A 13,672-nucleotide genomic window follows, 5' to 3' on the forward strand; every position below is an offset into this window, starting at 1 on the left:
AGTCGGTTAAGCGTCTGACTTTCGCTTAGGTCATGATCTCACGGTTGGTAGGTTTGAGCCCCACGTCGGGCTCTGTGCTGACAGCTAGCTCAGAGCCTGGAGCCTACTTCTGATTCTGTGTCTCCCTCTCTCTCTGACCCTCCCCTGCTCATGCTGCCTCCTTCTCTCTCTGGGAAATAAATAAAACATTTAAAAAAAAAAGAAGAATAGACTTCCACTTACAAAATAAAAAAGTTACAGAGATGAAATTTAGGGAATACAGTTAATAACATTGTAATAACATTGTATGGTGATAGATGGTAACTACAATCACTGCAGTGAGCATTGTAGAATATAATGAATTGTTCAATCACTATGGTGTACACCTGAAACTAATATAACATTCTATGTCAACTATAATGCAATAATAAAAACTTAATAAATCTATTCTGATTTGTAAAGCTTTTAAGAACCTCTTAAGTAAAGAAAAATGTTAAATTAAAATGTTAAATAAGCTATTTGTTCTTATGTAACCTGAGACATTCTAATACTCCCACGCACTAGACAAGCCACCATTATGGCCATTTCTAATCTAAGGTATTTGACAGTATTATATAAGGTTCAAACAAAACAAAACAGGAACTCTATGGCATTAAAAGAGTTTAAAGATAAAATAAAACCACATGCATTTTTAATCACTTCTCATGTAATTGTTCAAATGGACATAGTATACCTTTTAAAGTATATTGATTGATTTGAAATCTCAATAATACCACATTTAAACATAAACTGAAAAGAATTCTGTATTTCCAGTTCCTAAATCCCATCATTTGCGCTTTTCCATTTCTTAAATTTAGTCCTAAATTTTTAGATAGCAGAGAGAGAGAGAGAGAAAAACAGTCCCCAAAAGAGGGGATTGGCCAGACACTCACATATAGGACATTTGGCAGAATGACGGAACAAGCTTACAGAACACCAACGTCATATAAGATTACCCTGTGACTGTGATAGATCCAGACAAAACCAAAATTGCTCTTTAATCATGTCTAATCAAGTTCAAATCTAATCCAAACCACAAACACAACCAGACACCCTCACCCAACCCCCAATCCTGGTTAATATGAACAACTGCTTCCTTGTCAATCATTAACTTCATCCTAGCTCCATTCTTTCTGACTTGTAGATAATAATTAAGACACCCATTCTTAGAACTACCCCACACCTTTAAACCTTTCTCAAAATATGCAACACAAACCCCATTATTCCTTTGCTACACCCACCTATGGAGACACCCCATTTTCTGGGGCATGCATCCTCACAAGTGGCAATGAGTTAATAAACCTTACTCTCTTCAATTACAGGTGTATTCCTGGTCTAGAGAGTAATGAAAAGCAAAAAAACACTATATATCATAAGCTTTCTTCACACTTGTTTTTCTTGCCCTTGAATGAAAAAAAATGAGTTTATCATATTAGCTGATGAAAAGCTAACATTTGGAATTTTGTTGCCTGGATAATATTACCTTTCACAACCCCCACACTTTGATGAGTCACAGATCCCCACTTGTATTTCGGTGTGGTGACTGAGGCTTTGACACGAACTTTATCACCAATCTTTATGTGAGAAGGAGAACTTGGTGGAGGATAGCCTAGAAATTAGAATAATAAGAGAACTATAATTAGTATTCATTCCTGGGAACTCTGTCACTAATTAAGAAAAAGTGAAACAATTCAATTAAGAATGTGCTCACCTATAAGTTCCACATGAATATACCTAACCCAGTAAGTGCCTCCTTTCTGCTGCCAATCACACTGCACGTTGAGGTCATGTAATCCATCTCTATCCAATTTGATAACTTTGCCCATGTCTCCTTCACACACTTCTTCATATGTTCTACAGCATCTAACCATCATTCCCACCTAAGATTAAAATTAAATTAAAAATCCAGTCCAGTGTATAGGTGAACAATTGTTAAGTAGCATTATCTAAGAAATTATTTCCTCTAGCACTGAGTATACTCTCAAAATCATTTTATACTAAATGGAACTAGGGATCTTTAGAAAACTTGCTGACTCAAGGTCTGGGACAGGAAATACACAAGATGAATATGGATCAACTTATGCCATAAAGCAAGGGAGTGCTCAAAGATTAATGTGTTCACTCAAAAGAACAACTTAATCAATAGGAATAATGACTTAAACACATCAAATCCATATCAGTCAATAAATTTATCACAATGATAATAAGCAAAGGTTCTTGGTCACCTGTGTTAATAAGTTCCATGGCAACAATTTACCATTCTGAAAATTGATAAGCAAAAACAAAAACAAAAAACAAAAACAAAAAGCAAGCACTCATTCTGTCTTTCCTATATGAACTGTATTAAAAAGAATAACTACAGTTGATTTAAAAAGCATTCTTCAAAGAATAAACTCCAGCTAATAAATATGGAAGGCATGACAAAGTTAGAAAATCACTATTGTGCAACCCCTCATGAAGAGTCTAGGTGGTAACACAAATGGGTATCAAAGTGCCAAAATGAACAAGAGAACTTCTTAGTGGATGGAATGAATAGACTAACAAGACCTAACCAGTAACACTGCATTTTGGTCCATATGATGCATTCGTGTCTAAGACACTGCCTGAGTCCAACAGCTCCCCCACCCCCCCAGCCCTTATTCCGACTTTATAGGAGATGCAGAGGAGGGAGGAAGAAGCCACAAATAAATGACATGAAAAGGAGGAAAAAAAAGAGAGGGGAAAACTGTTCTAGGTTAAAAGACACTTTAGAGAGATATCACCCAAATGTAAGGTGTATGACCTTGTTGTTATCCAAATTCAAAAATGTTACGGTTTTAAAAAGCAATTTCTGAGAAAACTGTGAAAATCTGAGCAAGCACTGGACATGAGATAATATTACAGAATTATTATTTATTTTCTTAGCTAATGTTAGGTAATAATAATGTTGTTAGTTAAAACAAATCCTTAATTGGGGCACCTGGCTGGCTCAGTTGGTAGAGCATGGATTCTTGGAATTCTTGATCTCAGGGTTGTGAATTCAAGCCCTATGCTGGGCGTAGAGCTCACCAAAAAAACAAACAGAAAACAAAACAAAACAAAAACAAAGTCCTTTATGTATTAGGAATACATAACAGATTTATAGATTAAATGAGATGATTTCAGGGATTTTCTCTTAAGTCTTCTAACTAGAACAAAGAATTAAAACAAGAAAGAATGTAAGATGCATAAGGGACTACAGACAAAGCCTAATTAGATTTTAAAAATAGGACTGGAGTAAGAATGATATAAGAAAAACAAACAAAAATAGATTTAAAAAAAAAATGTCCAAAATGGTAATAATTGAGAAGCACAGGTCACTGTGCCAGGCTCTCTAGCTCTGGCACCCCATGCTCAACTTCTCTTCCTCTGTCCTCTGCTCCAGTCATAGTGGTCTCCCTGCTGGGTTCTGTGCCCTCCTTCACCAGGCCTCTACTGACTGAAAACCTAGGCAAGGCTCCAGCCTAAGACATTTACTCACCTGAATATTTTCTCTCACATAGACAGCATAATCATCATTACTCAAGAAATCAGCTCGTTTTTTGTACGTCTGGCTCTCTGTTACAACAGCACCAGTAGACTGCAAAAGATAAATATATTTTTAAAAAACTGTGAGCCAGATAAACCTACTTAAAAAGTATGTAAAATCTTTAATATTAAAAAATAAAGTATGAAATATTATACTGTATTTTCACTATAAAATACTTCGTTTAAAAGACAAAGTATGGTAAACAGAATGAATATCAAAAGCTCAAAGTATAGAAAATTTCTGAGACATTTCCAAATTAATCTCATGAAATAATTTACTGAAATCAGAAGTCACTATGTCATATAAAACATGCTTTTTAAATAAAGTATCTTCTAATGGCTACCCAACATCATTAGATGTTGGAACAATGGTCTGTTTTACAGCTAAAGTAATTACGGCACAAAAATCCTAGTTAGCACTTAGCAGCTTAACTCTGGCAGAACTGCACAGAGACCTCATGGAACAGCATACAGGAAACCCAGAGCACAGGACAGTAGACACAGGCAGTGGAGCAACCACACAGGAGGCACTGACCACAGCGTAGGCCGCGTCGTCCATATCCTCCACCACCTCCTCATCTGAACACTCCTCAGACCCTGTGTCTGCATCGGAGAGATCTGTGACCTGAACATCAGCATGGTCCAACAGCCACCCAACCAAGGCCTCCACACCTACAAGCAAGCACACAGAGCACACCCACAGTGAGGATCCATAGCAGCCACCTGTCCATAGGCCTCTGACATTAGCATCTCAAGATAAACCCACAAACAAATGTGTGGGCACATTAAGTGAAACACCCACAAGGAAAACAAAATACCTGGCAAGCCAGCAGCATTCCCGGAGGCACCAGTAAGTGACTTCAATGCAAACTCTATGTTCCTTCTAGGAAATCCCATTTCCATGAGTTGAACCACAATAGGCAGAGCAGGAGCAGGTGACTGTTTGCGCTTCTTTGCTCTGACAGGGCGAACATGCTGTACAGGGACAGGTGTTGTGGCCTCACTGGAGCTACAGTCTTCAAACACGGGGCTCGATGGGTGAGTGGACTCCACAGCCAAACACTGACACACAGCCAGTGCTGCAGCCTGGACAAATGAAAGTAGAGCTGGGAGGTTTAGAAAAATCAAGAGACTTAAGCAGTCTAAGAAAATGGAAATTACAAACTTCTACTATGAAATGTAATACAGAAGTATAGAAAATTCAGACCTTACACATGTTACTTTTAAATGAATGGATAAAATATGTTAACAACAAACAACTAAGACGACTATCATAGTTTAAGGCAGAGGAAAGATGTGATAGTCAAATAACTCCTGCTGTAGCACACACAGAGCCCAGGAAATTAGCCAGTTATCAGTGTCTGTTAAAGAAAACTTCACAGCTGCTCTGAGTAGAGGAAACGAGCTGAGCAAGTTACATGGAGAGTGAGAGAAAATAGATGAAAAAGGAGTCTCACACCCCCTCCCCATGACCAGGCAGTGTCCACAGTCTCTTGTTCTTTTCCTCTGAAAAGCAAGTCAGAGAGGACATGGAATTCTCTCATGTACCATCAAATCAACTCTCAATAATTCAAGGGTAAAAGAACTACTCTGAGAGTTAAACATGGTATAAAAAAAAAAAATAAGAGAAATAAAGAATATTGGGAAAAAAATTACAATCAATGAATATATGCATTACTGAGGTTATAGTTGGGGCTCCCTACTCCCAATACACACAACCTTTTCCCTGAACTACTTGCGACACTCTGCTCATCATCTCCAATTACTCTCAAAGGGCCTAAGACTTGCTATTTTTTAAAAAACTGATCATCTGAGGAAGGAATAACAAGAAATTGAGGACTCCATTAAGGTTTCTAGTGCTTAGGAAGTGTCAAAAACCTAGGGTTTGGCTGTGGAGGGTGAATAACTCACAAGCAATGGTCTTTATCCTAAAAGCTTACAATTCAGAACCAGACTGATTTAAGAGTCCTGGTTCTGATAATGGGGAGTTAGGGAGCACTAGGCTACACCTCTACTGATAATAACTGTGAACCCTAGACAAAATATTTTTAAAAACAGTTTGAAGGTCTGGAAGAAGAGCCAAAGCAATCAAAACTGGAACAGGTATAACCCTTGACCACAAGGGAAGCCAGCAGGCAAGCTGACTGGGCAGTGTTTTTAGACTGCAGTCAGAAGCTGGAATTCAGTCCTGCCAAAGCAATCAGAAATGAGGGAAATATCACAAAATGTGCATATAAACTATCCCAAATTCTTGACTGATTTCAAAACTGAGATTTTGTGAGAGTCTGAAGAACCCAGCAAAAAGGAACTACCAATGCTAGGGAGACAGTCTGGCGTCCCAGTCCAACCAAGTTAGATGGAGTTGGTCAAGGTTTGTAAAGGTTTCCACTGAAACCTCAGAAATGACTCTAAATCCTGCAGAATTAGAATACAGAAATCAAGACTAAGCGCAAAACAAAAGTAAACCACCAGTTAAAGTCTAGAATCAAGCCTCCATAGGACTGGGGAGAATTACTAGATACTAAACCATCTGTGAGAATAAAATTCCACATTCTCCAGAAAATGTTGACAGAACACAGAGCCAATACAATATAATATCTAAAACATCCAGGGTGCCTGGGTGCTCAGTCGGTTAAGATGCCGACTTTGGCTTAAGGTCATGATCTCACAGTTCATGAGTTTGAGCCCCACATTGGGCTCTCTGCTGTCAACCTGGAGCCTACCTTGATCTTCTGTCCCACCTCTGTCTTTGCCCCACCCTCACTCATGTGCACGTGCGCACACACTCTCTCTCTCAAAAATAAGTAAACATTCAGGCACCTCGGTGGCTCAGTCGATTGAGCATCTGACTTCAGCTCAGGTCATGATCTCACGGTTAGTGAGTTTAAGCCCCATATCAGGCTCTGTGCAGACAGCGCAGAGCCTGGAGCCTGCTTTGATTCTGTGTCTCCTTCCCTCTCTCCCCCTCCCCTGCTCATGCTCTCTCTCTCAAAAATGAAGAAACATTTAAAAAGTTTTAAAAGTAAGAAAAATTTAAAAAATAAATAAAACATCCAGAATATACTAACTACAGATATATGAAGAAGCAGAACCAATAACTGATTATAATCAAGAGAAAAAATTGCCAATAGTAGCAGACTGACAGCTGGACCAGGTGTTAAAACTAGCAAATAAGAAATTTAATATAACTATCAGGAATATGTTTTAAATACACATACAATAAAAAAAAAATTGAGAAAAAAGGTAAGAACTTTCAGGAGAGCTACAGAGCTATAAAATAAGAACCAAATGGAAATGTGAGATCTGAACATATTAAGACTTTCTTAGATGGCTTACAGCAGATTTAGACCCAACAAAGCAGAACAGCCTGACCCTGAAAACAGATCCATACAATCAGCCAAGCTGATTAACCAAGAGAGAAAGACCTACAAAACAAACAGAAACTCATAAAGAATCCATATATGTGTAATGGTAGTCTTAGCAAAGAACAGGACAGGAAAATATAGTTAACAAGTTTCCAAATTTGGGGCGGGGGGGAAGGCGGAGATAGATTTTTAAGCCAGAGATGCAAGTAACTTAAGCATATCCCAAGAGGAAAGGGGAAAAACACATACATACATAGGCATGTCTTAGTCAAACTGCAGAAAGCAAAAAAAAAAAAAAAAAAAAAAAGGCACTTTCAAACAGAACAATAAGAATGATGGTTGAACTTCTATCAGAATCACTGGAGACAAAACAATGAAAGATTTCTCTTTGGTAGTCCTTCTGAATTCTTAAAAGGTAACTCTATGTTTCCTTCCACATCTTTCCTCTTAACACTGGGCAACTCCCAGTGTGATTCCAGGTTACATTCTGCCCAATTCGTTCTTCAACTGCTCTCAATGCCCTTTTTATCTTTACAAGTGACTAGAAACACTGCTGTTCTGTGACCACTCAAACCTGACCTCTCATCTTAGCAGTTTTTACTTAGCAAGTAGTTGGCATTTGGGTCAGTTCAAAGAAGGCACTGTACTGCTCCCTATCCTCATGCTCAACACTTCTTGCCTTCTTCCTTTGCACCCTACCTTCTTCCTACCTCACTTCCTATACCTTCTTCCTTCCTTACTCAGGGACTACTGTCAGCCCTCCCATCAACCTGATACAACTGCTTCCTCACTTTGGATCCCAACTTCCTGCAATCTTGGTCTCAGAGAATTTCAATTAGGGTATATTCTACCTGCCAAATTGAGCACTCAAGGTTTGCTTTTGTCTTTGATATCGTATCCAGAGTTTTTTACATATTACATAGAAAGAAGGATTCTTAGAAACATCTAATCCTTCATGTTGTAGGTCATGAAAGTCCCCATCACTTTTAGACCTGATCACATGTTGTCTCTTCTGTGGGAACATGCCCACAGCTCGATCCCCAAACTACATGGTGCAGCACGTGCTCTGCGACAGGGCAAAGACCAAAAGCCTGGTGGCAACAGTGCATACCCAAAAAAGCCATTGCAGTAAGTGGAACAAAATGTGAGTGCAATATTCCAAGGTCTAATGGGCTTCTTCAATAACAATATTTCCTAGAAAGATGTCATGCCATGAATATTTGAGCATCTGACCCATGATGAATCTCATTAACTTTTTCAAAGAATTCACACATATTCAAAATAAGGTTAAACTTTAACTCATTCATCCTCTACCTAGTATTATAATGCTCTATGACAAACACGGGTAAAGCCTAACAAGTCATAAAAATTACTTTAGCATGTTGTTTAAAATTCAGAATATATCCTTAAGAAAATATCCATCTAGGAAAAACACTGTTTCCAATTTAGTGTACTAGATTAAAATTGTGGAGGCTGCTACTGTACCTCTAGCTCCTGTTTGTCAAATATCGCCTTCACTGGAGATGGTTGGGTGGCTGAGGCCAGTAACTGCTGCAAGAGGATCATTGGAGGCTGTGGCCCTTCAGGAGACATGTCCCCAAGGTCAGGGGATGCAGCTGCTACATCATCTGAATTTAAAAGCAAAATATGCATGACATCACATTTTCAACTCCTAACATCTCTTTACTATTAAAGATGATGCACTGAACATGTTAAAGTGAATATGATCTCTAACTCTTCAAGCACCAGATGATGAAAATCTTCAAGGTTCAGATATCAAAAATTATTCTCTGAAAAAGTTTCCACTCCCTGCTTTTTGGCATCTGTCCTTTATTGGTTCATCTGTCTCTTTAGAGCCAAAAAAAAGCTACCTTCCAGATTTCTGCCTTTTGTCCAGTTCTTACACCTTCTCTTTCTTGGTGCACACTCATTGCTTCAGAAACCCCTTGTATGGACACTCCCATTTTATTTTTAGCCTTGGCTTTTCCTGTTAATGCTTGTTCAGACCATAAACTGACACCAATTCCAGATATGCTATATGGTCAGGGTAACATCTTTTTGCCTTTTTAAATCTCTGAGCAGCTTTGGGGGAGGCATTTAGCACTTCTTATTTGCCACAGGCCCACTAAATCCCACTTCCTGGAGCCCACTCACCCATTTGAGTCTGCTGGTTGATTTGGTGACAACTTCAACTAATCCTTAGACCAGGGACTGGAAAATCTTTCTCTCAAAGGGACAGAGAGTAAACAGTTCAAGCTTACCAGCTGCATGGTCTGTCACAGCTACTCAACTCTGCCACTGAAGAGTAAATGCCGCCTAAGATGACATGTAAATAAGTAGGTGCAGCTGTGTTCCCATTAACTTTATAAAACAGGTAGTCATAGTAATTTGTTCAGCCCTGCTCTACAAAGCTCTGTCTAAAGACTTAACTCTGTCCCAAGCGTGGGATATTAACCCTCATTCATTTCCTAAAGAGCTACTCACCAGGGTGACCAGAGAGCAACCAGTCCAACTCCCTGGGCTCTGGTTTCCTGATCTATAATTATGAATAGTTTTCAAGGTCCCTACTGTCTAACACAGAATAAATCTGCACTTTCATTAGATTTATCTTATACTCAGCATATTAAAATTAAATTCACAATACCTTCTTAAGATTAAGAAACAAAAAACTGCTCACTACACTAGACTTTCTAATCTTCATCAAAAGCACTCCCTTCTGTCCTCCCTGTAGCTCAAGCTTGAAACATTAGGCATCTTTGACTTTTCACTGGTTTCCCATGAGGTTATCATCAAAAAGACCACACTGTGACAGTATCTACTGGAACCATCTTTCTATCTTTTATGCCTTCCCCCAGAAGACATCTCATCACTTGACACAAAAGCAATTCTCTCACCACCATGGCCTTCCTTTTTCAAATACACTTACACCTCACTAGTAGACTTACCATCCTGAATATCAGTCTTTACCATGCAGGTCCCTGCCACAGCTCTAAATCAGCCTTAAGTTTCACCCTGGTATTCAAGGCATTCAATCACATGAATTCAGCCGACTTCTCCAGCTTTTGCCCCACATTCATCAATAAACCCTGAGCTCCTTGCAGAGTAAAGCACTTCAACATTCTCCCATACACTCACTGATCAGTGCTTCTACTGTCTCTTCCACCAAGATGGAGCTTCCTCATCAAGCTACATCTCAAGTCTGCCACACCCCTCAGAAGCTGCCCTCCCCAGCCCTCAGCCATCTGTATCCCCAAGACACCTGTGGAACTACAATTAAACAGTTTGCAGTACACTGGCATCATACCCTGCACAGAGCCATCTGCATTCATTTTCTCTTCTTATTGTGACCCCAGAGAGTTTGGGATCATAATAAAGGACTACCTTCTTCCCCATAATACTTTAGCACATCTTTTTTAAGAGTAGATAATCAAAAACTATTTCATAACTTTTTTTCTAGTCAAAGTAATATATGCTTATTGCAGAAAACTCAAGTGATATAGAAAAGTAAAAAGAAAATAAAGTCAGCTGGTATTCCACTATATGGATATATCACCTAATAATGGGCATGTAGGTATCTCCAGTTTTCAATCTAAAAACAATACCAACAAAGAAGCCATAACGGGTATCTGTAAACACATTATCTTCATGCCTTTTCATGTGATAAATTCCCACAAGTGGACTCCCAGGTCAATGGAGAGATACAGAGATAGACACAGAGATGCAGATACAGATGTGTGTGGGTGTGTATACATGTATTTTAAAGTGTAACATTTCCTCAAATGCCCATAAGACTGTTGTACCAACTTAAATTCCCACAAAAATGTGTTAAAGCAGTGCTACTTTACATGTGTATGCACCACCTTAGGGACTTACTAAAATGCAAACTTCGATTTCTTAGGTCTGGGGTACAGCCTGAGAATCTAAGTGTCTAACATGCTACTATGTGCCATCAGTGTTGCTAGTCCATGGGCTACACTTTAAATAACAAAGCAGGACACCGTTTTACTGTTTTCCCTCCCTTCCCATCAGTTCCCCTCAATCTTTTGTCTTATAAGATTATGACACTGTCATTTGCACTTCATCGATTACTGGCCAAGTTGCATATCTTTCTCATACATTTAAAAACCATCTCTGCGTCCTCTTTTATGGACTACTTGCTCATGTCTTTTGTCTGTTTTTTTGGTCACTGACTTTTATTTATTTTTTAAATTTACACCCAAGTGAGTTAGCATACAGTGCAATAATGATTTCAAGACTAGATTCCTTAATCTCCCTTACCCATTTAGCCCATCCCCCCTCCCACAACCCCTCAAGTAATCCTCTGTTTGTTCCCCATATTTAACAGTCTCTTATGTTTTGTCTCCCTACCGGCTTTTATGTTATTCTTGCTTCCCTTCCCTTTTGTTTCTCTGTTTTGTATCTTAAAGTGTTCATATGAATGAAGTCATATGATATTTGTCTTTCTCTGACTAACTTCACTTAGCATGATACCCTCCAAGTTCCATCCACATGGTTGCAAATTCTTTTGCCTGTTTTCTATGGGAGTACCTGCATTCCTTATAGATCTATAACAGCTTCCTTAAAAAGATACCTGTATGAGCAGCTGTGACCTCCTGAACAGCCGGCTGAGACAAGATCTGCCTGAGCTGGTCCTGGTGGGAAAGTAGCGCACGGCCCGCCTTCAGGATGTACAGTTTTAGCTGCTGACACCTCAGCAGTTCCAGGTCTACTTGTCCTGTGGAAGAAAATGACTCAGCAGGAAGGGCACACCTTGCTTGGGCTCTTCTCCTCACCAGCTGTACGGCCTCTGGGAAAGTGCATCACCCCCCGCACCACAGTGCCATGCCTATAAAGTGGCATGAACAATGCCCTACCTTGTAGGAATTAGCTGCCCATGCCAAATACTGTTGGTAATGAAGGACTTGTCTTTCTGTGTAAGTATCCTCTACTTCCCCTGGGTCTTCCCCTTTTCCTGCTGCCCACGCAGCTACCTTGATGAGTTGGTGTGAGAATTAAATGGTTTAACACAGTTGTATCTATGTCAGTTATTATTAGTATAATCAAATGTTTCCTATATTGCTAAAATTTCAACCAGATATCTGTGTCACAAACAAAATATTTTCACCTTTTCTTGCCAATACTCCTCCAAGACGATTTTGTCAGACAGTCACAGCATACAGTTCTCTAACTCAACAAGATCATGGCACTCCCTGGAGTCTTATCTAAATAAATGACTACAGTGGTGCCTGACAGTCACTGCAGGAAACTAAAGGGGAAAATGAGGAGGAAACTGAGGAGGAAAGCTGCCAAAAAACGCAGGCAGACCATAAGTACAGCTGGACTATAGTTGTGGCAACAGTGTTCCAAAGCAGGGCATGTTGGAGGCCATGGAAGGCAACACAACAATAGCAAGGTGGGATGGAAAGGTATGGGAGGATCATAGGTGCCTCTCAGGCATCAAGCCTGACTGTCTGGCAGACAGGTTTATTCACTGTGATAAGAAAGAGTGACTAAGGGACAAGGTTAGTGGAATTCTGAACATGCTGTGGTGTACATGCACATGGCCCTCCAGTCAGAAATGTAAACTGGTGGGGCGCCTGGGTGGCTTAGTCGGTTAAGCGTCCGACTTTCGCTTAGGTCATGATCTCGCGGTTCGTGGGTTCGAGCCCCGCGTCGGGCTCTGTGCTGACCGCCAGCTCAGAGCCTGGAGCCTGTTTCAGTCTGTGGCTCCCTCTCTCTCTGACCCTCCCCTGCTCACGCTGTCTCTCTCTCTCCCCTAGAAATAAATAAAACCTTTAAAAAAAATAAAAAAAAAAAAGAAATGTAAACTGGATATTCAGAGTTAAAGGTGATCACTATTATAAATGCTGGAGCAGCAATCACAGGAATGGGGAGAAATGGGTGAGAAAGCTCAGTAAGAATGGGCACAGTAAACCAGAAGTTTTGGAGAAACCCACAAAGATTTCCAATGTGCAAAGAACAGTTAGGGAGAAGAACTCTTCAAAAAATATACAAATGGCAATGTAAGGAAAATTAAGGGAGCAATATTCCAGACCAAATGAAGGAAGGCTTTAAGCACAGGTGATCTTTGTCTTAGCTCAACGTTTATAGATATGAAGGAAAGCAGGTCTAAACATGCAAGCCTTACTGGGTCTGGTAGTGATGAGGCCAGGAGCAAAGCTCCTCAAGGAAACTGAACCAAAGAGCCATAGCTGGAGGGTTAATAGGGGGAGAGAGAACACAGATTCCTCTTCAAATGGCTTGTTCAGAATAAATGCTGGCACTAGAAAGTCGGGGAGTGGGGGTCGGGGGGAGAAGCTAGGGATTCTTGAGAGGCCACTCCCACCATAGTGTCATTCTTGGTATTATACATTCCTATCACCACATTCAAGGCTTCATGCTCACCGTAACTCAACAAATAGTCAATCCATTGAAATGCAAAGATTTTGGCAATGACAGAAACTTACTCTGACAAAATGACATTGTTCAAGCAACACCAGTTAAGACTGTAGTTGTTTCACCAAGAAGCACCATGTACTGACCTGCAAAACCTGGTTTAGGTGACTTCTTTACTTTGTGCTTTTCCAGTTTGCTTCCAGCAAGGTTTACCAATTGAGCCCAGACAGATAGCATGGGCTCTGTGAAGGGGAGGTTGGTGACACTGAATGCCACAGCAGGGAGCTAAAGCAAGAACATAGAAACCTTCAAAGTCTGTCCAATGAAATGAGGAAATGAAATGTTCT

At 39.9% G+C, this 13,672-nt stretch overlaps 1 protein-coding gene across 1 annotated transcript in view; it reads right to left on the reverse strand.

Annotated features, from left to right (window-relative positions):
• HERC2 (HECT and RLD domain containing E3 ubiquitin protein ligase 2) overlaps nucleotides 1–13,672 on the reverse strand; it is a 288,041-nt gene that overhangs the window by 101,141 nt on the left and 173,228 nt on the right. The window contains exons 44-51 of the mRNA XM_039220244.1: nucleotides 13,472–13,610; nucleotides 11,521–11,664; nucleotides 8,415–8,557; nucleotides 4,383–4,650; nucleotides 4,100–4,236; nucleotides 3,518–3,616; nucleotides 1,730–1,898; nucleotides 1,502–1,627 (exon numbers count right to left, since the gene is read on the reverse strand). Of these exons, the coding sequence (XP_039076175.1) occupies nucleotides 1,502–1,627; nucleotides 1,730–1,898; nucleotides 3,518–3,616; nucleotides 4,100–4,236; nucleotides 4,383–4,650; nucleotides 8,415–8,557; nucleotides 11,521–11,664; nucleotides 13,472–13,610 (1,225 nt within the window). The remainder of the gene's footprint in view (nucleotides 1–1,501; nucleotides 1,628–1,729; nucleotides 1,899–3,517; nucleotides 3,617–4,099; nucleotides 4,237–4,382; nucleotides 4,651–8,414; nucleotides 8,558–11,520; nucleotides 11,665–13,471; nucleotides 13,611–13,672) is intronic.

The sequence above is a fragment of the Hyaena hyaena genome, unplaced genomic scaffold (genome assembly GCF_003009895.1).
Source record: "Hyaena hyaena isolate Hyena2069 unplaced genomic scaffold, ASM300989v1 scaffold_892, whole genome shotgun sequence".
Lineage (NCBI taxonomy): Eukaryota > Metazoa > Chordata > Mammalia > Carnivora > Hyaenidae > Hyaena > Hyaena hyaena.